This window comes from Thermobia domestica, chromosome 12 (genome assembly GCF_964235325.1).
Source record: "Thermobia domestica chromosome 12, izTheDome1.hap1.1, whole genome shotgun sequence".
Lineage (NCBI taxonomy): Eukaryota > Metazoa > Arthropoda > Insecta > Zygentoma > Lepismatidae > Thermobia > Thermobia domestica.
In genome coordinates, this window is record NC_137465.1 from 125,953,415 (window position 1) to 125,981,387 (window position 27,973).

The 27,973-nt window shown below is 36.7% G+C and overlaps 1 protein-coding gene across 3 annotated transcripts in view; it reads right to left on the reverse strand.

The window, feature by feature from the left end:
• Positions 1-3,089: 3,089 nt before the first annotated feature.
• Positions 3,090-27,973, reverse strand: part of rump (heterogeneous nuclear ribonucleoprotein rumpelstiltskin) — a 64,331-nt gene continuing 39,447 nt past the window's right edge. For 2 of the 3 annotated variants that reach the window (XM_081734067.1, XM_081734065.1), the window contains exons 10-12: positions 18,990-19,078; positions 8,518-8,627; positions 3,090-3,470 (exon numbers count right to left, since the gene is read on the reverse strand). Coding sequence is in view for 1 of the 3 variants with exons in the window: in XM_081734064.1 (XP_081590190.1) it covers positions 27,667-27,722 (56 nt within the window). In the remaining 2 variants the exon portion in view is untranslated. Of the gene's footprint in view, positions 3,471-8,517; positions 8,628-18,989; positions 19,079-24,068; positions 27,723-27,973 lie in introns of all 3 variants that reach the window. The other variant, XM_081734064.1, reaches the window with a different exon arrangement.

The window sequence follows — 27,973 nt, forward strand, 5'->3', positions numbered from 1 at the left end:
AAGTTTTCATACATACAATTTCCTATGTACCGTTTACAGATATCGCCTTTAAAGCAAGGTGAGTAGGCAAGATTTTTTTTGAACAAGACTACGAATCTGTATGAAATTGGAACGAAGATTCTGTATTATTCACTTACAGAGGCTATATACATTAAACTTATAGCAGCTTCAACACTATTATTTAGAAAAGTGAATCCAAAAGTGGAAGGAAATATTCAATTGAAGTAATGAACGAAAAGGAATAATGTGAAAAAACATCCTACATTGATCTTTTATCATTTAGTGCAGTAAATGAAGCTCAAATTTTAATGAAGAAAGGGACAAATCAGTAACAAGCTGAAAATTGCTACAGATGTTTAGTATGTTCTAAACAATATACTAAGTCTCCTGAAATCCCACATGACTTTCGCCGCCATATTGGAAAATGGCGGCTGAAAGTGTCAAATTCACAACTTCAAAACTGATGCAGGTTTTGGAAAAATAACCTTACCATTGGGTTTCTCTTCGAATGAGGATGATGTGTAATATGTCACACGACCATTTTGCCATTTAAAATAAACAAGTAGAATGCCCCCCTTGCTTGATTCCAATTGACTTCGGATCGACTGTATTTACAGTTTCTCAAATATTTAGCCCGGTCCAGATTTTGTATTTCACTTAACAAAATATTACCTTTCAATTACTTCGGATATTTTGACATTTTCCAATATGGCGAACGAAGTAGTTGTGGGATTTTAGTATTTCATTTGAAAACTCTTTGTCAACATCTATGTCAAATTTCAACTTGTAGATGTTTACTTCTTAAGTTCAACAAAAGTGTAAATCAGTTTGACGGTAGTTTTCGGAATTTTAGAATTTAGAGCTAAATATTTGTAAAAGTATGCGTTTTATGAAAAATTGGTTTCACTTTAAAGAATATTGTGTTATTTATGTTCTATAAAACGACACTAAGTTTATCTCTTCATGTTCAACCATAGCGAAGATATTGCTATTTTTATCTGGGTATTGTTCATTTGACACTTCCAGACGCCATTTTCCAATATGGCGGTAAAGGTCACCTGGGATTTCAGGAGACTTTTAGTATGTTGTTTAGAATATCATTCCCAACATCTGTACCAATTTTTAGCTTGTTACTAATTTGTTCCTTACTTTTTGCTAATTTGACTGCACTAATTCTTAATATTCTTCAAAGTAAACTTTTTGGAATCCACTACGAAACGCCTAAATGACAGATGATAATTATGGTAGAATGAAGAGTCGGAGGATTATAAAGAAAAAAACCTTACAAAACTCTCACGATGTTCGTCCACCAAAGCCCACTTGGCGGAAGCTAAGTGCCGAATTTTTATATCAGTTGTGACAGGAGAATACACTGAGTGGATAATCGAGAAATCATCCTATGGGCAGATGAATGAATTTTGTCCTATTACGATATGATACCGAATCGATGGCTGACTAGAGTATCCCACTGTATAAACGTAAAGAGTTGGGTTTAAGCTTATATACTATAACTGTACCAATTCATTTGAAAATACTACTTTTTGTTTCTACAGTTTTGACTTAACACTGACACTCGGTTTCCAAAACATTAACAAATCAAGTAACCCTGCTTTCTTGTAATTTTATATAGCAGTTAACGATGTTACAATTCTGCATTTCTTTTATAAAGTTCTAAAAAATAAAAAATATCCTCGACCAGGGTGTCTACTCAAATTCCAAAATGAAATTTCGCGACCTTTTCTTTCCCAAACCATAAAGTTTAGAAACATTCTGAAGAGCGAATTTGGGTGCGAATTGAGCCAAATTTTCATGCATGCATTAGAAACGTGCTTTGCTTGCGATTTGGTAGGCTCTAAAGCCGAAAATAAGACATTTTTGGTGGTGAATTTTGACGTTTATAGAACCAAAATTTCCAGTCTACACTATATTTCTTCAGATAAAAAAATTCGTGACCTAAAGCTAAATTTCGTGACTTTTTCATGACCGATAGACACCCTGTCGACTGGAATTCGTGATCTTTCCCCAAGTATCAGACCTAACTGAAATACGAGGATGATAAGTTGGTCACATCTCTCATCCTTTAATGGTCAAGTTTTCCCCAATATCTGAGTACAACGTGCTTCAATATTCATTCTATTGGTGTATCCATCTTCTCTTTCAGACTAACTATATACACTAATATTTTTGTGAAATGTTTTTCTCACCAGGGAAATATTCATGTTAAAATAATCAAATAATAACGTGAAAATGTGGCTTTATTTCCTTCCTTACAATGATCACCAAAATGGCGGAACAAAAATTTTCAATTGCTTTATCTACTGCGTGGGCTGTTCCGAAAATTCATGAACTAAGGCCATTACTTCAGTCACTAGAATCTTCAATGTGAGCTTCCATTCCAAACAGAGGCATTGACACACATGCACTGGAACAACACTCCTTGAAGCAAAGATCTTGTTCCATTCACTGAAGAAATACTGGTAGTTGGAAACATTCAACGACAAAGCATTTTTCATTACCTTACATAAGCATAAGATATTTCCGATGTAACTACGATTTCATGACTATTTGCTACACCGATATTGTCGAGCTGACAATTCACGAATCGATCAATTATTCTCTTTCAGTAATGGTTTAACCCTTAAAAATATCTTCATCGTACATAGTGGTGTTTGCAAAGGAAGTTTTCGGGTTTTAACCTTCCCACTACAAAAATGGAGAAATGAACATTTACCATATTAAGGTATGTATATAAAAATCATTAAACGATATACGCGCAACTGTAAACTTAGGAGTTTGATCCCTGTGAAGTTCTCGTATACGTCACTGATCGTACACATATTGATGGGCATATATTTCAGCTCTTAATGCACAGTAAATCTGCCTTCCTTAAGCTGCTATACACCCGATCTGCCCATTGCTTCTTCACCATACGTTTTGAACACGTGACGTCAAATACGCTAGTAAAATTTTGCTCCTTTCGGTTATCTAGAGTGGAACAGGGCGTAACTGATAGTTGTTCTCATTGTCCATTATTTGAAACAATCATTTGTTTTGTTACATAAAAATTTGTTCTTTTCATTTTAGTGATGTTGAATGTTGCGTAAAATTCAATAGCGACTCTGGTAAGCAACAGTATATCCTTCACTGTGATTACAAGGGTGTTTTACAGCGATAGATATACAAACTGTTGCATGTTATATTGTGTTGGCACAGTGTTCAGTTCATGAACTTTCGCCAGCAGCCCACGTAGTTTACTGAATATCACACGTGTATATTACAATACTGAGTGTCAAAACAGGATCCCAAACCATCTGAGAAGCACGACTGCATCTCTGACACAAGCTCTCCTCCGGATCGCACGTGCAGAAAAATCTTTCTTCTTTGAGAGCACATTAGGATGGGAATTACATGCTGCCGCCAACGCACATCCTGGTATCAACGTGACGAGTGTTGAGGTGAGCATCAGTCAGCTAAAATAATGTTATTACAAAATTATCAAAATATGATATTACTCTCACAATTATACAATAATAAACTGTGTATTTTAATAAACGGTAATTATTAGCATCAACTTAGTCTATGCGGCATAACCTGATTTCTCAATATCCTGTGTTTCTTTACTAACCTTTCACGCCCCTAGCATAAAGAAACACTGTCAAGGTTTTCATTTTAATCTTCCATTGGCATTAGCAGATGAAATATAGGATTCCTATGTTCAATGCAATATTGCAAGACTACTACGTAAGATTCAATTAAAACTTACCTACAGTGGCCACTATTGGCTCCATTGAAAAGGATTATTTCGCAAAAAATTGCATTATAAATATAGCTTTTCCTGTGCTTCACAATACTTACAACCCGATAAGTTCAAATCCCTAAAGCCCAGAAAGTATAAAGGAATAGTCATTTGGGATTCACATGTCATCTGATAATGACACTGCAATATTCTCTCTCTAACCAGACTTTCCTAATGAAATAAATAACCCAGATTGCCATTTGAAATTATTTGAATTCCCAACTTTCAGCATGGATATTACAAATAACAAACACATTCGTTCGAACATTAAAAAAAAAGTTCAAGTGTTCCATTAAGGAAGTCCTACTTCCACAGTCACTTATCTTTTAAAATATGTTTAGACGCCTTCTGAATACACAGTCGTCTGTACTTTGAACGAATGTGTTAATCACACACATTTGAAATGTTCATATTTCAGACATTAAAATACAGACACTAGCAGAAGTGCGTTTTGAGGGGTACTAAGTTACTGTGCAGCTCTTTTAAGTTCAGTCAGACAGGTAGTAGCAAAGATTCAGATCAAATACTGATATCTTACTGGAAATTAGGTTCAATAAAATTAAAATATTAAAAAAAAAAAAAAAAAAAAAAAAAAAGTTGCAATTAATATATCCATGCTGCCCCAGCAAATTCCCCTAATAGTAAGGTCAACGTCGGTTATTATTTGATTTACAACAGTTCATTTACCTCAGTTTTTTACCCAATAAGTCTGGACAGCCCCCCCCCCCCCCTCATTAGGAATCTTAGCAGGATTAGACTGCTAAAAGTTATATTATTGAAATCACAAAATTTCTGCAAGTTGGATCTGCTATCAGTTTTTCCACAGGGAAACATAGTCACTTGTTAAGTACTGCATAATATCAGAAGGAAAAAAACACATTTTAAAAAATCTGCAACCTACATATAACAGTATGTACTCTCAATTTAGAATGTTTTAGAGAATTCTAGTATTTCTATCAATTATAGAAGAATTTAAGTGTAAAATCAACTTTTAATACCAATAAGTAATACCCAGTTAAAGATCAATTCGTGTACTTCTACCAACAACATACTAGAGCCTGTCTATCTCAGGTGTGTCCTCGGAAACTATGCAAACTATACTTCGGCCTCACCACTGCCACCCTATTACGCAGTAAACTCTCCCTTTGCTTACGGAAAATAAGTGAATGACCTCAGCCACGTTGTCAATTTGTCATTCAGTCGTTTGGTCTTGACGAATGAAGATCGTAGGCTACTTAGAATGGCTAACAAGCCAGTGCACAGCGAAGTCTGTGAAATAATTCATTGTGGCAACGCTTCCACATCTAACAAATGAGATCTCGGCCGCAGCTACTTGTACAGGAACACACACATCGACGGTAGCGCCAGAAGGGGCACAGTTCAAATAGAAAGGCTCTAACTAATGTTAAGAATTCCAGTAACAGGTGCTAAGTAATAATATGAAGTGTTTTTACGGAAGTCTCTGTGGTACACTTACAGGAAAACACGTTAGCTAGATGTAAGGCAAAGGTTTCCAACGACGCAGAAACAAACTGTGACGAAGATCTCCGTGCAGCCAAATTATGTAACGAATATATTAAACCTCGAGGTACAAAGGTAGGTTTATGTTTCTTATGAATATGTGCTCTTTAGCTTCTATCAGTAAATATTCACTAATACAACATATGAATAAACGCTTTCATATACTGTACTGAGAATTTACTAAAGCAAAGAGGAGCAGACGAATTTCCTTCCCAGACAAAAACTGGACAGAAATTAATTGGAAGCATCAGATTTAACGAGAGAATAATAATAGCGAAGATCACGAGCCTCGAGAAATTCAGCAAAAATTACATTTTAATAGCTATTAAGGTGAAAAAGAATACGAATGGGAGGGGAGGGGGGAGTCCCATGGAATCATGCGCGACCATTGGGAACAGAGAATCACGTAGCTGCAGTCCTGCATGACCGCCTTCTTAACTGTGGACGATTTCGATCCGACTGATCCAAAAATCAACAGCTGTATAGATGGGGAAAGGAAGGAATTGGGTTTACCTCCAGTTTTAACATCATTGTCAGTTTATAACACAACGCTTACATTTTTTTTTTTTTTTTTTTTTGTATTCAGTCGCGTCGTTCCTTGGTTTTCTTTTATTTTCTATTAACCTCATTCGTTAACAAATCAACAAACAACCGATAATGCCTCACCTAGTGTTGACATGGCCAAAGAATCTACACGACTGAAAAACACTTGAGCGTAGAACACCCACAGTAATGCACTACCGAATACAATCAGTCCTGAACTATTGGAATGATCGAGTAAATACAGAGGTTGATTCATTTACCAAGGCCAGGTCAATGTGCAACTAACACGCATGAGCAATCCATCGTCATGAAATCGCCACGAGGCAAGCACTCGTTAATCACACAGTAGAGTCAGTGTGGTAGATCGTAGTCTGATGCCGCCGAAATTGAACAGATTTTGGGAGGAGTTCATTGTGGCTTTTCCCAACGCAAAGTTCATGGCGTCGTGCATCTAAAAATGTGTCAAATGCGTCAAGTAATTTTCGTACAGGTCGTGCCACTGTGAATTGTATTATGTGGGAATATGCAGCACAGAGTCCTGGGCCACCACACCTACGCGAAAAGCTAGTAACTGACCTCCGAAAATTTCTCCCAATACACACAGCGTAAAATGGCCAGCAAATGCCGCACATTACAGGCCACAGTCAACCGCGCCACCCACACAGATTTATGCCTCATTTTTTGAAAGACAGTGTGACACCCTGAAATGTGTCCCTGCGGCTGAGTGAGAGAAGAACTGTAGGAGGCTGTATGATCATCTTGCGGGTGATAGGTGGAAATTTATTTTTACTCCTTATGAGGCGTAGATTTAAAGTGTGGTAAACCGTGCCATTTTACACATACCTGTTCACGCCAAGGGCGGAAGCACGTTTTTCCGCCCGTGTGCAGTTTCCCTAAAGGATTAATGATTGTGGCCGGTTTCTTGTACAGGTGCAAACTGCGAAAATCAAGCTGCGTACTACCAGACTCATGTTCTGACTGAAATGTACCATCATGAAATCCCAGCACTGTACAGACAAGGTGTGAACCAGGTTGAACTGCATCACGACACGGTAGTCAGCCACACAATGGAAACATTGCTGGCATATATCTGTATGAAACACAAAACAAATTTCGGCAACTCCCTTATCTGACATCCCTGTCAAGAGTCCAGATGTTAGCCCAAGGGACTATTGTACTTTCGGACTACTCAAGCGGCGCCTGTCCCATCGTCGAGTGCACACCGTCTCAGGCCTGTGGAGAGCTCGTAAAGAGGAGTGGGACGCAATACCCATAGTCCAGCTGCCAGCCAGCTGGTTGCCATTAAATTCCGATACCGGGTAAGTCAGTAGAGGTTGTTTGCAGATCGAACGCAACCAGTGGTGGGAACACGGCAATTCAAATTCAGCTCAATTAAATGAATCAACCTTTAGAAACATTTAATAATGAGTGAACAGAACGCAGCCGTTTAATGAAAAATGTAATAATTTGTGCTAGATATAAGCTCGAAAGACTGGGGAGGAGGTTAAGTTTACCATAACACTATTCGAACCACCACTTAGAAGATATAAACTGGAAAAATCGGAAGACAGTGAATGATGCTAGCCTCGAGTAAAACATCTGATTTTAGGGCTTTGCGCTTGAAATGTTAATCTACCTAGGAAAAACCAAAAAATCCACAGAAAGTGAATAACAATATACAAAGCGTGCAGACGACGTACATAATAACTTAGTGCTAATAACAAGATCTACATCTAAAAAGAAGTCCTAACATCATATAAAGATGTCGATAAAATGCAGATACCCAAACTTCATTTCAAAAAGTAACGAGCTAGAAGAATATTTGACTCAACGAAACTGTCACCGATTATAAGTGGACAGTAATGGAATATTCAATCAGCTTGTAAGTCTTATTACTTTCCCAAAGACTACAAATGAAATAGTTTATCTCATTTCTGTTGAATAGGTAAATGAACGAACGTACACTACAATTTTCGTAATTCAATGGTTAGGTGCAGAGTAAACTCAGTAGATATTATAATTTATACAATCGAATATAAAAGAAAGCTTGAAGTAAGTGTTAATTAGGATCGTTCTTAATTTTCCGATGTGAAAAAGAACGAATATTGAACTAGGGAGAAAACCAAATATATCATTTTTTTACGATGAAAATGCCCAGAGATCCGTCAATCACCTACTATAATTTAACATTGTATCAAGTGCACTACACAACTGTAACAGCAAAATATGGGTTATATTTGACTACGCTTTCGGAAACCAATGCAGATACCCAAACCTCGAATGTCACTTACAATCAGCTCTAACTTCATCGACTAGCTGAGTGACAAATCGGAGCTATGAGACAGGACTGGCTCTTTAAATGGGTTCCAAACCACTACTCGGGTTTGTATCCAAGACAAGCAACCCCACAACTGGGAATCAGAACCAAGGACCACGTGAGCTCGCTACTGCAACGAAGGGGTACGTCGCGTACTCGTTAAATATAAAATAAAACCTAAAATATGACTTGATTACACACATTTAGTGATTACATTTCCACACTTTTACGCTGCCGCAACACTGCTAATCGTTAGTAATTGTATCCATGCACTGTGTATGGTTCATATCACAGAACTTAAACTATAAATTTTAAAGAATGTTTCCAGTTATTACTATACCTGGATGAAACCAACTGAATTTGAATTGTCTTAGGAGTAAGCATCTTCCTTCATCTGGGAAGTTACGTCACGAAGGTTTCATTTAAGTTTTACACGAATTCCAGAAGTATCTAAAAAGATAATACAGAAGTTTATTAAGTGTGAAACAAAATAAAGTAGCACTACTTAATATGTCTTTCTCACAATACACTAATAGATTTTGTTTTCTAGAATATACGCTGTTAAATATAAGTAGATACAGAATAAACGAAAAAAAAAATAATTAAAAACTACTACTCTTGCACTTAAATTTTATTTGTGGAACAATCATTAGTCTTCGAATATTCACTACATTCACTGATAGTACAGTCCAGACAAACAAAAAAGGTGTTGATTGCATTACAACGGATGAGTATTACACGGGTAACAACTTTGCACATTAGTACAAACATCTTGAAACTTTAAGGTATGGGATTCGCCATTATAGACCTCAAAGGAAGAAAAGCAATTGCAACACTTGCGATGACTCAAGGATTCTAAATCCAAAGAGCCTACCTCACTCAATTTTCTTGCTAGGTACTAAATAATATACAGAAGGCTCATCAGGTTATATCTGATAAAATTTCAAAATGAATACATCCTACGAAAAGCTATGCTGCCACCACCCCCTGTGTTCTATTGGACCACCAGTCACCCAACATCGCAATTTTCATGGGAACAAACTACGTTGAAGCACACGCATAGATGATATCATTCCATTATTCTCTGTAGGTTTTCCACAGAGAAATCAACTGAAAATGCTCAGAAATCAACTGAATTGGCATTACGAAGTCTTACAGGAATGTCATAAGGAATACCACTGATTCCAGTCTCATGTTAGGATAAAACCAGAGTGATAATCTGATAGCACGGCTAGACGCTTTGTCCAAGCGGATCCGCAGCTGGTTCTTGTTGGCTTCAAGCCAACAAGTGATGTTTCGTCTAGATTCGAAATCGTATTGGATTCCTGGAAGTCCACAGTGCGGCAATTTGAAATCAAGGTTGGAGCTGTAGTAAAAAGAGTGAACACAAAGTTTCTTTCCTTGAATCATTCAAAGTACGACTCTCTTGCATTCATACATCTTTACGCCCAGGCCGTTTGTTAATAGGAGTGCAGAAGTCCTTTAGTGGAATACAGTTGAAAACCCTTGTAGCATTCTTGATGGTCGTTACACCATCAATGTACGAACTTCTGACAAGGGAACCTTCCGAAAATGATAGTTGCAGTGAAAGATGTGACCTATGCCAATTGAAAGAGCTGTAACAGAGATGAGCATTCCCAAAAAATTAGCTGCCCATAGAAATAGGTTCAAGAAATATAAAGGGTGGAAGTTCGGGAAACAGCAAGGCTGGACAAGGGGGAAAAGTGCAAATTCCACAAAAAAGGGGGGGCACGGCAAAATACAATGCTGACAAGTGATGTATAGAAAGAGACTTGCCACAATATGGAACAAATGAAGGCCGCCAGTGGGGTTAACAGTGTTGCCAACTGCAATGAAAAGTACATGTTTTGCAAACAGCACTATATGAAGTGAGTGCAATATTCAGTGTCAATCTGTCATGTAGAACATAAGATATGACGTGTATAATCAGTGGTACAATCTAACAAAAGAAAATAGAAAAAACAGAAGTACGAAAAATATGGAAAAGACGAAGTTGGCCATAATGCGCCACATTTAATCACGAGCTGTGCATATTAGAATGAACAAAGCAAGAAAGCACCAACTATGCAGGAAACCGACGTACCTAGAGTCGAAAAGAAAAACGAGTTCCAAAGTTGGCAAGACTGGCCATGAAAATCCAGACAATTCTAATATAGTTAGGACACTCGCTTCACAAAAAGGAAATTCCGGCAACAGGCATTAGCCTTCGCATCATTTGTACATGCTCGTCCACATTGTACGTGCAATTGTTCGATGAAACTATGGTCCAAACAGAAGATACATTTGCAGTGAGCACAGCGGAATACTGTCAATCCGTCACACATGGTACAATGATCGCCTGTGAATGTCTCGAAACAGTACTCTAGAGGTGTCGGAACCTTTGGTGGTCTTTCTATCACATATCCACACCTGTAGAAAGCAAACATAATCAAAGGCTTGATCTGCTGTGTGTTGCTGTCTGCAGTACTATCACCGCCTATATGATATATCCAGAGTATCCCACCTAACTCTGCGACTGAAATAGTTTCAAAGCGAAAAAAATGTGACACATCGAGTTGTGCAGGAATGTACCCATATCAGCGGGCGACAAACGCAAATGCCCCCAAGTCCCCCATCATAGGGTCCCAGGGGCCAACTTCAAACTTTCAAATAGCACCATCGGTAGAGTTATATTTCTTTCGATAAATCTTGGAATATGCAACAACGCATATCAGAAATATTTACTATATGGGTTTTCAAAATGGCCGCCAAAAATATCTGCTGGGTGACAAGAACAACGTGCATTTTTGGCGGCCATTTTGAAACCCGTGCTTCATATAGCAAATGTTTTTTTATAGACGGTGTTGTATCTATCCAGAGAAATATCATCCGCCCCTGTTCCCATTTGAAATGTTGCGGTTGACCCCCTTGAGCCTTATGATAGGGGCCTTGGGGGACTTGCTTCTTACAAAGTTCTCTTGGCCCTCGACATGAGTACATTCCTGTGCAATTGGATTTGCAACATCTCTTTTCGCTTCGCAGCAATTTGAGATCACATTGTTCGATGCCATGATAAGACAGCATATATTTGTGGCGGCCATTTTGAAAAACATGCTTCATATAGCAAATGTTTCCTATATATGTTGTTGCACATTCCATGATCAATCGAGAGAGGTAACACTCGGTCCCTGTTTCCATTTGAAAATTTGCAGTTGGCTCCTGGGACCCTATGTTGGGGATCCTAGGGGCACTTGCTTCTCACAGACTTTTATCACCCCCTGACATTGGTACATTCCTGGACAACTGGATCCGTCACATTTTTGTTCGTTTCGCAAATCATTCAGGTCACAAAGTTTGGTGGGACACCCTGCATATTCCCACATACGACCTAACCATGACAATGTTCACTACTTCTATTATCGGTTGTTGGCTCAACCCAAACATTTCATGTTCCCCGACTTGACATTGCCTCAATCACTCTAACATTGATGCATTCCGAGTGATGCCTGTTGCCTGAATTTTCTTTTTCTGAAGCGAGTGGCCTAACTATATTAGACTTGTCTGGATGTCCATGGCCAGTCTTGCCAACTTTGGAACTTGTTTTTCTTTTCGACTCTAGGTACGTCGGTTTCCTGCATATTCGGTGCTTCTTGTTTTGTTCATTCTAATATGTACAGCCCCTGATCAAATGTGGCGCATTATGGCCAACTCCGTTTTTTCCGTATTTTTCGTACTTCTGTTTTTTCTATTTTCTTTTGTTAGATTGTACCATTGATTAGACACGCCATATCTTATGTTCTACATGACAGGTTGACACTGAATATTGCACTCACTTCATATAGTGCTCTTTGCAAAACACGTACTTTTCATTGCAGTTGGCAACACTGTTAACCCCACTGGTGGCCTTCACTTGTTCCCTATTGTGGCAAGTCTCTTTCTATACATCACTTGTCAGCATTGTATTTTGCCGTGCCTTTTTTTTTTTTTTTTTTTTTTTTGTGGAATTTGCACTTTTCCCCCTTGTCCAGTCTTGCTGTTTCCCGAACTTCCACCCCTTATATTTCTTGAGCCTATTGCTATGGGCAGCTAATTTTTTGGAAATGCTCATCTCTGTTACAGCTCTTTCAATTGGCATAGGCCACACCTTTCACTGCAGCTATCATTTTCGGAAGGTTCCCTTGTGAGTACATACTTGAGTTTAGGGAATAGAAAATAATCGCACGCGCCCTTAACTGTCTGTCCTACATGCACAAATTCCTTCTGTGATCAGTGTCTTTACTTTCTTCACAAATTCCTCCTCACTCTCCTTGTTGCACCTGGAAATTGTTTTCAATTGTGCCATGCAAATACACGCAAACGGGATATTCTGGCAAATATACGCACACGGGATATTCAAATGGCCTTATACACTTGTTGCAGCATTTGATGTTTCTGTAGCAGTCTTACCCAGACCTGCATAGAACTAGTGTTGTAAAAAGTTTTTTTTTTCTGTGTTTTTTTTTCAATAAAAAACATCGTTTTTCATGTTTTTTTCAAATGTCTTTTTTCTGGCAATTATTATTTATTGATTTACGTTGCAGATTATTGAAATAATCAACAGAACTTGAGTCGAAGCCTTCGTAATTTACAAATCGTTTGTTTCTTTTTACCTATACGAGCTAAATTGTGTGATTATTCCTTTTGGACCCAGATTATTTTTGGAGTTTTCTTACATCTTCAGTTAGTGACTTATTGCTCAAAAGCCGTTCATTCGATTGATATGGCTAAGGCCTTGTTTTTTAGAAAATGGATGTGACTATTTTTTGGTGTGAGTTGCATTGCAGTGCTGCCAACAGGTGGGAAATTATTGAGGGAAATGTAGGGATGAAAATTTAGAAAAAATTCCCTAACCGAATTTCAAATTTTTTTTTGTATCTAGCACCACTGCTGCTATATGGGTTCATGTCACCTAAAAAATTCTTTGGTGTCTTGACAAGGTACAGTGAAATCCTGAAGTCGCTGGCTTCCATTCAAAGAGGGAAAGAAAAAATTCTGTCATAAACATGAAATTTTGACGCTTTTACGCCTCAGAAGCAAAAATCAACAGATATGCCGGGGCTACAGCTTCTCTAATTATCCTATTGCAACTTTTTATGATGCATTCTCTAGGGCAAAAAGGAAGCTTTCAGGTAGTAGCACGTTTGTTTCAAAGTAGCCAGCAAGAGGATAATAATAGAGGGGAAAAAGAAGTTTTCCGAATTTCTCACCTAAAATCAGAAATTGTTTTGGCTGGAAACTGCCATCAGACAGACGAAAACTATCTAAAAATAAACCTTAGTACTCCAAGAAAATATCCTACAAGTATCATGGCGATATCTAACAAAGTAAGCATAAACTTTTAAAAAAATATATCATTCTACCTCAGAAATTAATCACTTTCTTACCATTTCCAGAACATGGTTTATTATAAACCTCAACTGTACTTCTCCTAATTAATTTAGTAAAACTTTTTATGGTGCGCTGTGTTGGGTATGTACGAGGCTTTTAGACACTGGTACGTTTGTTCGAGGGTAGCCAACAAGAGGGAAATAATAGAATCAAAAAGGGGGTTTTGTCCCAAAATTTGCCCCTAAAATCTGGAATTAAAATTTTCTGTAGCTGGCAACACTGCTATCAGACAAACACAAACTATCTCAAAATAAGCTTTGGTATTCCTCTAATATATCCTACAAGTATTGTGACGATATCTAATAAAGTAAGCATTTCAATAAAAAATATCTTTAAAAAAAATCAAAATTATCTTTCCAATTAGAGAACATGGTCTACTGTAAACCTCAACTGTACTTCCCCTAATTATCCTATTGAAACTTTTTATAGTGGTTGTGTAGGACAAAGACGATACTTCTAGATACTGGTACGTTTGTTCCGATGTAGCCAACAAGAGGGAAATAAGAAACAAAACAGATAATTTTCCCAAAATTTTCCCCTAAAATCTGGAATTAAAATTTTCTGTAGCTGGCAACACTGCTACCAGACAGACGCAAACTACCTTAAATTAAACATTGGTACACCGGCCGCTTGTCCCATTTAACTAAACAAATTGGTTAACTGCCAAACTCATTTGGCCAAACACCCACTGGTGGATCATTTTTTTTTTCTGGGGGCACAAGCAGGTCTGGGCGGGGAGAGCACAAGCGCGTTGTCCTCTGCAGTCTGCCTCCTTTACGGGTCTTTTGGATACAGATCTGGAACCGGTTCCGGAACCGGATTTTCGGATCCAGTCTGGAACCGGTTCCTAAGATCCTGAAACCGGAAATTTGTGGACATCCCTAATTAAAATATTCCTGGGGAATACCTTCAATCGCTATAAAAAAGAAGCTCCTAAAACATTAAGACATGGATCCGGCCTTGAAGGAGAAAGTAATTGATGCATCTGCCAAGAAAAACATACGTCTGGAATTAATTTAAGACTGTACAGGAAACCAGGTAAGATTATATTATTACAATATCGGACAAAATTTTGTCGAAAAAACAGTAATACGAGGGAGGACCCAAAAGAAACCAGACTTTTGTTCTAAAAAAATAATTTATTACATTTTTTTACAAAATTCTTTCAGTCTCCTTCAAAGTACTCTCCATTAAATGCGATTCATTTCTCCCATCTTCTTTCCCACTGTTTGAAGCACCTCTGGAACTCGGGAACTTTTATATCGTTCAATGCGCTCTGAGAAGTTCTTTTTACAAGCTCTATACCATCAAAACATTTTCCTTTTAGATTTTGTTTAATTCTCAGAAAATGTCATTATGTTGGTCAAAAAGTTTGGATTACTTTCAATCTGATTTTTCAAGTCCTGGCTCAAATTCAGACGAATGATTTGAACCTGTGTGAGCAGGCGAGAAACAAACTTAGCGGCAACATGTCTCATTTGCAAAACCTCACGCTGGCACGAGCTCCATCTCACTCCTGGCTGTTTTAAAGTATCATCGATCATGAAACGACGATCCTCGCTGATTTTGGGGCAGATTTTGTTCGATGATTTCGTCGTTTCGAAGTGATGAGCACCCAGAACGAGCATGATCTTCAACACTCAATCTCACCACACTTAAAGTGCCCAAACCACTCAAAAAATTGTGTGCGGTTTACAGTATCCTTCTTGAAAGCCTGTTGAAGCATTTGGTAAGTTTTCGTTTCCGATTTTCCAAGTAGGAAGCAAACTCCCTCCTTGTTCCTTTGAATCTGCCATAACGATTTCGTAGGCGGCAAACGAGAACAGTTGAGAAAAACAATAATACGATCAAAAGTTAACCTCCTCCACAGACGCCGCTTGGCCAACTGATCTGGGAAGGTCACTACTAAACCCACCTAGGAGAACTCTCTACTACACCTAGGAACGGCAGCGCTCTTTCAATCTGGTTTCTTTTGGGTCCCCCCTCGTACATTAAATTCAAAATATTATAATTACTGGAGACATTTCTGGAAAATAATTAGCCAATGTGTTGAATACTTCTACATGCAATGATTATTATTAATTTCTGAGTATCTTTCAAGACAACATACGAATTCAGAAAAGACATTAGTTAATTCTTACAATAAAATATTCCTAACGCTCGCATTCAGGAAGAGGTACATTAAATAAGTACGAACAGACCCCATAAAGATTATAGATGTCATACCAAACTTAACATCTAATATAACTAGTTAATATACACATCAAATGGTCTAGGGATGTGGTTGGAACAAGTGGTCTAGGATTGGGTATACCCTAGACTGCAATAAAATCTGAAATTCCTACAAAAGCAATTACTTTTACGATACTCTGTATATTCGATTTACACCCTGTATATATTATTCTATTCGTTTTAGAAATGAAAGTTGTTTTGCGTAATGTCAATATTTGCTGGTTTAATGCATTATATTTTTATGTCTCTCAGAGGTACGATAAAATAAAATCAGATATCTAAAGGGAATTAGTTAATTCATGTTACAGTCACGTGTAAATTCAGTTTCCACCCAAACTAAACAATCGAATTCACGGCCTTTTCACGGTTTTAATAATTCATTTTTTTTTTTAAATTCACGTTCGGAAAGATTATAAAAAACAGCTTCACTGACCGCATAATAAAAACTGCCCGGTGAAGAACGGAAACGTGGGTCGGTGAGTTGCAGTGAAATAATTAAATTTGCCCTCCTTCAATCTTACAAGGCCAACTGTACATAGAAGAAACGGATGATAACTAAAAAATTACATTATTTTTACTTTTATTTTCTCCTGGTAAGTGTTTTCTATTAATCTGAAAATTTTCTAGATTTTCAAGTTTGATAACTTAATTAACGGCTTATTTCAGTTTTTTCACGGTATATGAAATCCTTGGTTTATTCACAATTTGGGGCACCCTGACATTACATTATTAAATTTACTATAAATATTATCAATAATTGTGTTTTCGAGCTAAGCGTATAAATTGAGTTTCCTGCAAATGAAAGAAAACATATACAGGATGCGGCAGCGTTCATAGTAGGATATTAAAAACACACCATCAGGCAGTAACTAATTTATTTATTACCTCTTATGTCAATTAATAGTTAAAGGTATGCCATTTACTAATGTGTAAGTCATTGTCCATTGCGTGGATTAATTTTTGAATAGGACTCCTGTCAAATGAGGCCCCCTCTGCACAACACATTCATCTAGGCGGCGTTGGAAGCTTTCCATAACTCAGCATAACGTATTCCCCGGGACATTGCCGACGGCAGTTCTGATGCGATCCTTCAACTCGGGAATGGTGGCACAACGTGTTCGGAAAACTTCTTACTTCAGGTAGCCCCAAAGGAAAAAGTCTGCACATGAAAGATCAGGTGAGTGAGGAAATGTTACCAAAACGGGAAATTACTCTACCTGGGAATGACTGTTGCAAGAAATCCATGCAAATTCTGGCTGTATGCGAGGTCGCTCCGTCTTGTTGAAACCCTAATTGTTCCACATCTACATCGACCATACCTAATTGAGGAAGAACGAAGTCTTGCAGCATCTTTAGGTAGCGTTCCGTTCACTGGTGATAGTTATAGCCACACCGCTGTCAACCTCAAAGTAGTAAGGGCCAATAATCCCAAAGGAAGCAACTCCACACCACACTGTGACACGAGAACTGTGCAAGGGCTTGATGTGCAGTTCATGCGGGTTTATATCACTCCAATAACGCATATTCTGTTTATTCACTGAACCACATAACTCGAAATGAGCTTCATTTGGCATCAGGATGGTGTGCAACATTTGTGGATTTTGGCGAAGGAGATCACGCATGGTTAAGCAGAATGTTTCTCGTGAAACCTAATCGCGAGGCCTAATTTCCTGAACAATCTGCAGCTTATATGGATGAAATTGAGATCTTCGTGCAATATTCTCCTGAATAAGCGATCGGGCATATGCAGTTTGCGAATGACGACGAGCAGATCTTTTTGGGCTACGCAATATTGCAGCACGAACATTTTCCACGGCTTCTGGTGTCCGCACAGTTCTTTCACTTCTTCCGGTTTGCCATTGCAAACAGAGTCTGTCGTTCGAAATGCACGTAACCACCTCACAATGGTCCGCCCATATGGAACTTTCCCATGACATCCCAAGTTGAAATGTTGCCGAAATAGACGCTGGGTAGCAATAACAGTAGTTATTCTTGAAATAACTTTAAACAGCAAAGGCACGATACTGTGTACACCACCGCTCCATATCACTGTCACACTCGAAATGGCAGCTCATTAGTACACGAATGCAGCACGCGCTAGCGCGCATTCACGCAGTACGTCATTGTACTACGCAAGTCAAATTACGCTATGAACGTAGACGCACCCTGTATTTTAGTAACTACTGCAGAATCTCCTCAAAGGGTCAGGCACGATATCAGAGTCGTAGTAAAATATTAAACAAATTGTCGCAGGGGTTTCAACTACTTTATGACAACTAGAGCGTCTATTCCGCCTGTGCCCTCGGAAACTATGCGAACTATACTTTGGCCCCACCCCCACCATCCCTATGACGGATGAAACCCTCCTTTTGCGTAGGGAAAAGAAGTGAATGACCTCCGCTGTGTTGCCACTGTCATTCAATCGTTTGGTCTTGACGAGTGAAGATCGTAGGTTACTTAAAGTGGCTAACAAGACAGAGCACAGTGAAGTCCGTAAAATCATTCATTGTGGCAACGCTTCAGCACCCAACAATTGAAAGATCTCGGCCGCAGCACCTTGTTCCTCCTCTTTCGAGGGAGGTACGGGAAAACACATATCGATAGTAGCGCCAGAGGGGGCACACTTGAAATAGAAAGGCTCCAGTAACCTAGGAAGCATGTAACTAAGAATTCTCTTAACAGGTCAACTTTTTGGAGGGTCATTAGGTACGCTCGCAACTCGTCGTATGAGATCGCATATGCACTGATTATTTTAGCTAAACCTATACATTCAAAGATCTTTCTGTACCAATAAGAAATCGAAAGGATGTATTTCTTATTTTCTTTAATATCAAATATAATTTTGTTCTTACGATGTTTTACACCCAAATTGATTCCCATATTTCTATGAATTTTTAACTTTCAGAAGCTTTATATTCTTATGTATAAGTAGGTTTAAACAAAAGCAATATGTAATTTAACAATCTTTATTCTTGTTATAACTTTTCTGCAAGTATATGTTAAGAAATAATACCTAGCAGTAAGTGCTAGTTTCTAAAAGGATGGATGTTTTTTTTCAGCATGACTGTGTAACTCATGAAAAACAACATAATTGCCGGTAATATTTGTATACTTTCAATCTTCTTACAACTTTCAGACTGAAATCCAACTCACCTTAAGTTATCAGCATGAACCTCCACTTCGCAGTAAATTGCAGCTTACTTGACTCCAAATGAATGCCATATACCGATACTTGATTTTACCTGGAAGGAAAACATTGCAGGTATTAACGTCACTCTTCTTTTACCATTCTCTAATAAATTGTTCGTCAACTTCCAGTGAACAGTTCTGCCATTTCACGTTTTATTCCTTTTTATGCTACTAGGATATAATTTCTTTACTACACATTCCAAGTTTTGCAGTTTGTTAGTTTTGATTAACTATCTTAGCCTTAATCACAGGCTATTCTCAATCTATTGTCTAAATCACAGCCAAGTAGCAATTTATCTCAAATTATTTTGAGAGCATTATTTTAAAAACTGTCCTAATCAACCGAGTTAGAGGAAACAATGATGGAAACTCGAATTATGTGTTTTGCAAAACATTAGTTCATTTCCTGAGTACAATGAATACGTCAATCCATGAACAGTCAAAATTATCATCAACTGCAAAATCATCTCGCCTGAATTTGTACTTTACATACAGTACAGAAGCATACTTAGAACAATCCGCGAATCAGTATATTATTTCGCGAGGATATCGCTCGCAACTAATATTAACAATATCTAATAAATAACACGTTCTTCCTTAAGTGCCTTAACATTATTTTAATAATATTGCTTCTATTAAGTAATTTACTTAAACTATGCTACGTTTTGCTATTACGAAGAGAATTCTCTCAAACGCTGGTAAGTACAAAATGTCTTTTACTTCAAGTGTTTCCAGAAACTGGGATCGTACAAATTTACGTAGATTGGTTCTTTCATTTTACAGTATTCATCGAACTTTACTTCCTATGATTCTCTGACATCCTAGATGAAAAATACATGGAAGAGAACTGATAAAATTATACTGAAAAATGTGGAAGAAATTTTAAGAAATCTACACTCCCATCACCTAACATGGACTGACTTGGTACTCTGTATCCAATGCTCGACGGATGAGCGCTCTCATATTGAGCCACTGGTGCACTTCACATTTTGCAAAGTATTAAAATAATGACAAAGAGTAGCGGGACACTAACTTTTGTTAAATATCAAAATATTGTCAATTACATTCTTTGCTATTAGTTTTTATTTACACGTATTTTCATAATCACGACATTGTATATCATTGCTACTTTAACTAGGAATTATAGGAACTACATACTTTGGACAACTATTCGTATACCATATCAAATCCCAAAACTAAAGCTATTAGTAAGATTTATCAGAATAAAATATTCAAAATACACATTAATACAAGGAAACTGTACGCTAAGAGCTGAACACAATGTTACTGAATGTGTATGATCAAAAATCATTTCCAAAAACTGTATGATACAATTTTCATTTGTTACTTAAAAATCATAAACCCAACTCCACCAAATTTTGTACTACGTTCTACCTTGAAGACAACACAATGACAAAGCCAATACACAAGCTTATAACTACCAATTCCATAACGATGATTAAGAGTTTCAAAGTTTATTATTATTATTATTATTATTTTACCAGACAATTTCAACTAGTGTGATATATTAGGAAGGTACTTCCGTAGTCTTCTTTGTTCTTCAAACATTAATTTTAAAGAAAAAAAGAAAAATGAACTTACTCTGGACGACTTCATTTAATCAAATGACTGCAATATAAAACAAATTAATGATCTACACAATGCACATAAATTGGACAAATATTTGAACATACTACGGTTAAATATACGAAAAAACAACAAAAATTGTCGAGATGCTTCTTAATGTTGTAGCTTCAAAAATGAGACTGCAACAACGAAACTGTTTTAAAAAGAACTGATGTTCCTAAGCAGGTCAATGGACTCATGCCAAGTGTAAAACAACAGTAGAGAAAATTAACCTCTGTTTCCATCTTATCTGTAACATGTACTGTAACGGCAAAAGCACTTCCTAAGTACGAAGATTTTCTCTTTAATGGTTGTTGTTTGCAGTCTACGAAAATGATATGCAACCATCAGCAATTTCGAACTGCAACTGAAACGCTCCTTTACAAGAACAATTGGCTAATCAGACAAGTCATTACGTGCTTCGGTAACAGTTCAAACAAGACGAAAAAGACGGTTTCCGGTATTCCAGCACCACCACCTCACACTCCTCATGAACCAATGTAAATTTCTAGCCAAGTGGAAAACTTCTCACAATAAACAAATCACATTACTATACAATTTTTTTAAAGGTTAGATTTATATTCATATATTTTTTGTTTTCCTAAATCAACGACAAAACGAAGTTTCGATGGAAAGAGAGGTCAGGGGTTCTAGCACAATATATTGGTATCAAAACTTTTACTTCGAGTCTCGAACATTGTAATCCATAATATTATAAGTATTACTGATATTTCAGAAATACATGCAAAATCCCTCAAATATGATTTAACAGAAGTTCAATATTTTAATTAATGTCGTCTAACCAGCTCGATAAATGTAATCTCAAACATCCTTGTTACGTAATCCATTTTCAAGCCATTCTCTCATCAAAGACTAAGATCAAGGCAACAGCTATTGGTAAAATACTTCTGTTACGAGTCCAACCAATTTAGATCGGCAAATTCGAATCATACGTTATGAAGCCCCTAATCCTATACTAACATCAAATCGAGCTTGATCTACACAAATTTTAATTCTCTAGTTTGCAATGACTGAGAATTTATTGTCGAGGGGAGAAAAAAACATAACACCGATCTTATTCGACAGAGATGTTTACAATACGCTACTTACTATCCATGTGCAGACAGCGACAAATATCGAGAAACCAAGACTTACCTTTTCCTTTACAACAAAAATAGCCAGAGGTACAGTATTCTTGACAGCACTCATCCAACGAACTGATATTCAGAGCAAGCCACACGCCCCAGTGTGGAGGTAAATGCACTTAGTGATGCTCCTCAACAATGAAGAGCAACATCGCTGACTCAAAAAGAGAAAATTTACATCCAAAAAAATCATTAAATTTCGACAGTCCATACACACACGCACACACACAAACACAAGACATAATGAAACTTCCAGATTCTCAATCAGATATGAAATCCTTCACTCATTTCCAGAACAATTCCCATCATCTTCAATCTCCAACTTCACGCAACTGAACAACTCAAAACAAGAAAAATATACATTATGCTTCACTACCGCTGAAACTGACAGAACATAATGACGGAATAGGTCAGCATGAAAAACTTCCTGGTCATAACTGGTCTCTTAAATATACTAGTTTCAATTTTATACTTAGTATCAAAACGAAGAAAAGGTGCAATAGGAACTCTCAAACACGCATTCGATCAACCTTTATTTTCATCGAAATCGGCAAGGGAACTATTTAGCTGGCATTTTACTGAAAATCGTAAAATAAATATCTACACTGTAAATCACGCTGAAATTATTATCTTCTACTAAAATTTCCACAAGTTCTACTACCCGACGTGTATTATCGAATCTGATGTCAAAAATGTTACACCAAAAATCAATACGTTATTTATTTCTGATAACCTAAATCGCCAATTGATTCTATTAGTTTAAAGACTTTTCTAAATATTTATCCATCACCATTTCGAAATGTGCAACGCCTAGTTTATAACAGAAGTGCTTGATGTCCAATCTAAATGAACGTCACTATTTCGGGAAGAGTTGTCAAATCGGGATCCAATGTTTAAATGCGTTTCGTACATTGACAGTTAGCTACTCGTACTCTATAGAAGCAAAGATTTTCTAACATTACGACGAAAAGCTGACCTCTATAATTCGCAATTTAGTCTTTCTTAATCTGCTTAATACATTCATTATTAAATGAAATCTCTGCGAGACGAATGAATGAAGAATTACCAACACCATTTTTTCAAGCTTTCTACTCGTACAGGAAGTGGCAAATGTTATCACAATCTTTGCTAAGAATAAGGTGCAGAGCTGAGGGCGATGGGGCATTCTTTGATTTTAACGGCTTCCACGACATTTAAGAAGATAAGACAGTCACTGGCAGTTTTCCTTGCAGGAGATCACGTCGTTAAGAAGTAAACTACATTAGACGAGGAATTAACAAGAACAGAACATTCAATTTTATCAGATTTAATCTTCTCTCTTGTTTTACTGTTAAAAGGAATTCGAATGTTAAAATCTCCAACCGCAAATGTTTCTCAAAAATAATACTCAAGTATAAATAGTTATGAAAATATAACGAATAGCAATTTACTTATTTTCAACTGATGATGATAAAAATACCATTAAAAATTGGTATTTTACCATCAGATGTATTGTTTAAGATGTATCACGAAACTAAACATCCTACATAAAAAGCCAATTGTGAGCTGGACAAATCATTATAAATGCAAATAATGCAGCCTTTCCCGCATTTGTGTAAAATGAAGATTAATGTTCAATGTGGATAATCAATGACCTCACGCAATGCAAATGGCAGCCATGCAGTTGTACACATACAGCAAATTGGTCGACAGCCAAAGGAGCACCAATTATATAGTCTTTTCATACAGTATAAACATTTCAAAAAAATATTCTTAGTCAATGAACGAGATCACTTATGCACCTATTATGAATACCTATTACTCTAGACAGTCAATATACTGTCGCCAACACTAGATAATTTTTCGTAGCACAGATTTTGACATACAAATCAATCGCTTAGCCAAATATATTGTGATATAATCCAATCGACAAGAAGCAAGAACTTTTCCATACCTGCTCCATATATACGGTATATATTGCGCACTATTTTCTGCAAGGAGCACAAATTAACCACAAGGTCAGATTCATGGTATTTTGAAGATAACACGAAAAATCAACACCAGTGAAGGCGACAGTGTGATTTCCAAAAAAACAATATTTGAGAACTTTATGATAGTAAGCAGTTAGTATTTAGCAAACAGTAATATTTCCAATGCAATAGTCCATTCTGGTACAGCTTTCCAGTCATCATGAGTGGATATTATGCTATTCTACATAATATATTTTATTGAGGTATTAAATAGGAAGTTTTCTAACTATAACTAGAATGTCAATACGTGAAGATGAACATACCTGAGACAACTTTCGCCAAACAAAATACTTTTAGCAAGGTCTCCAAATTTTAAGCCTTCACTGGTCAAACTTCTCTGCACACCTAAATCCGTTATCCTATACTCGAATAAATAGCTGCAATTTCTAAGAATTCATGCTTCAAATACACACTAAATATTTTCTTCGGAAAAACGTGACGCGAAGAACTTGACAATAACAATGTCAGCCTCGGTCATTACTTCCGAGCTTTGTATGATTTCACACGACTACTCTGAATTTCTCCAAAATATTGCAAATAATACACGGCTAAACAAGAACAAATTATACATTTTAAATGGCAGAAGAACTGGACGCTTATGGCCATTCCACATGCACCAATTCCCCAACTTTTTAGTTACTGCAACTGACAGAGCAGGAGTTTTCAACACCCTTAGATATTATGATACTTACATGTAATTAGAACAGAACAGAACAGAATGACACACATGGACTCAAGTATACGAAGTTATTTTATGTACATGATTAAATTTTTGATATTAACACAAAGAAACTGATAATTGCCTGAAAACTATAGGATTCATTATACCGACTAAGATGAAAGCACCACATATATATATCTGACCATTATATATTATTGGACTTCATGTCCCTGTGAAAGTAAGTTATGGAATGTAATAACTAATCATAAAAGTACTTTCTGCATATTCTACAACTGAACCACGAACAATATTAATGCTTACGATATTCGATGAAAGAGTTATAGATTGAGATTAAAGATTATTTTATTCTCTATACCGAAAACCTATTGTTAAACGATTCCGCAATTTCCAAAATTAACTATCAGCCGCAGACGCAAGTATGAATTTCACTTCGAAATAATGAAATGTACTATTCATGCGACGGTCGAAGAAAAAAAAAATTGGGTTTCTGCATAATTAGCATTTTCATCTGGGAATATAAGCTTGCTTTGTTAGCGCAGAATAACATGTTTCACACAGTACACTTTCACCTAATGTAACAACTTCAGCTTCATATTCTCTCGGAAGTACATACGCGCTTACACAATTGAAAAGATTATCCTTTCACACGCAACATGTTCGTTTACTTTCCAATCTCTAATTATTCATGATATTGAATAAAATATTGAGGATATTAAGAAATAAATAACATCGAACTGGTCGTAGTTAAATAGGATTCAGTATGAAGTTCTTTTTTGCGCTTCTAAATGCATTTATTCCACCTACTCACTGGTAACGGGGAGGAGGGGAAGGGAAGCAAACTGGCTAGGAAAATACTACTTTAATCAAAAAATTACGCAACTGTACTCCGTACAAGAAGAAATTCGCTTGCTTCACCTAATTTATCTTATGCCCACAGTGTTAAAAAATTTCAGACGAACTGCTGGTATTTTGTATCTGACAAAAGCAGCAGCAGTCATTACTTTTCTTTAAATTCAGATATTGCTTTCAAGTGAACGAAAATGAATGTGCGCACTACCCATGTGAACGTGTATCAATTTTCGAAACAAATATCACATCATTAAGGTAACTGTAATTTACACTCAGCAGTATAGTAAGTCTAATTGATATACATTGTGCAGAGATGCTCATAGCTGAAGTGTCAGGGCTTGATATAAGCAAGGCATACTTCAAAGCCGAATATCGAACAACTTATGAAGAGTTACCTTAAATTCACGGCGTATAAAGACGACAGTTGAAGAAACAATGAATATTACTCTTGATTATTAACTGGTACTTCATATTCATCCTCCAAGCCCAATTCCCTAAGTTCCTAATTTAGCATTCCAATGTTTTAAGCTATTTTTATCGCGAATGCAAAGAACGAAATCCGACTAATCCTAGACTTAATTTTTTAACGACTTTCACGAGCATATTAATTCTATTTCCAGTCTGGATTAGCCTACAAAGTGCATCGGTGTTACGTACTTTTTTTTTTTTTTGTTTGTTTGTTTGTTTGTTTTTGAAGTTACCACCACATAAAATTTGTTTTCTCTACATCGATTGATTTTTAGTTAACTGTTCAAGTTCTTATAACTACTTACAATTCTCGAACATTTGGTGCCCGTTAGAACTTAGTTTATAAAAAGCCTTCATCCAAAGCAAGGAATGTGTACTAATTATTACTGTGCATACCAGGTTCGGTAATACTGTTCTTTAAATTTTCGAATAACCCTGCGTATGTCAATTTTTAGCTACGACTTGGACTTTTTTCCTTACGATATTATTAAATTGATATGAAGTTTGTTTCTCCTAAACCAAAAACTGAGTAACTCAATGTGAACGAAATATATATATATATAATGCGAAAACGGAAAAAACAAAAGTGTGTTCGAAAATTAAGTGAATTTAGGAATATCAAAGATATGCACAGCAACAATAGTTACATCAGTTTTGTACACATCATCACTAACTTATTACCAGGAAAGATTTATAGCCACGTTTACTCATCAATCAATATCTTTGGACAAATGTAAGAATTTGAGTACAAGTTTCTAACAAAGAATGCATTCTCGTTTAATTACCGTTCCGGCATTATTGGAGGACATATTTAACGGTTCTGCACTTCTGAATGATTGTACACACAGGTCTCATACAAATTACTACTCGAAGGTACGGTCTCGTCTGTAGAACAACGATCTTCCGAAGAAAGGTGCTGAAGTATTGAACTTTCGTGCTTTTAGAAAAAAGTATGAAAATTTATGCTAATCTCGTTTCATATTTTCCTACATGCCAAGCAAAGTAATTTTAACTACTGCCTATGATGATTTCATTTCAACTCACTCCACAAAAAGCAAAATATATCAAAAACCTTAAGTTTCCTGCTACTGTTAACCTGGAATGACAAAATACTCAACATTAATCGGTAAAAACTCTCAATTTCTCACATTAAATGGAAAAACATATCTCAGAAGAAAAAAGCAAAACAGGATGCTGTCTTCTTCAGGTTGAACACTGCAACACAATATGGCCACCAATGCAAACTCGAAACGGACTGGCAAAAATACGAAAAAAAGATGTGTCTACGAAAGCTGCAGCAAGAATTGCAAGGCAAACATCGACGAACGTCAATTTTCTTCAAATATTTGAGCAACAACGGTTGAATATGCTTAGAAAACCTGAAGACGTAATTAATAATACATTTAAATTTTCACATTTTTATTTGAGTAAACAATGAATGACAATGATACAATGACCTAATGAGTGGCCTGTACTGATGCTCACAATCTCAAGAACAATGTCACACACAAGTACATAAACGAGTAGCTTATGTGAAAATCAAGGAACTCAAGTACTCCGATAACGGCACGACACTTAAACTTCCAAGAACAAGTAGTTCTAAATCAAATCGAAACCTTCCTCTAGCAAGGTACGATGGATTTCAGTCAAGTTCCAATCAGTTCGTTCAAAGTCTTCCACATATACAAAGAAATCTCTTCAGAATTATAGATGCTGTGTTGTCGGAACAAAACTAAAACCTTCAACATAAAAGACGACAATTCACTACGATTAAGTTCCTTATTACAGCATCCTTTGTACACATAGAACTGTCGAAGTAAAAATTAAAATCAACACTGCTTGTTTTATCTTCAACATTACCTTTAAAAGATGCGAACATCGATGATGCGTCCGTCCATTCGAGAGCGGTCCATCATTGCTGTGGCCAAGTTAAGGAAACAACAATAACATCTCTAATACATATATTGGTATAAGCAGATTTCAGAAAACTGCAAACTTCTTGCCCAGAAATTGCGACCCTTAACGATGGATAAAAGCAAATTATAGTCTTTAAAACCTCACTCACAAAATCTCACCTATGTCCCTTACGCGTCATAACCAGACAGAAAGACTAAATTAAAATACATTTTCTTAGTGGTTACTTTTGATTTATTTCTGTGAATTAATCCC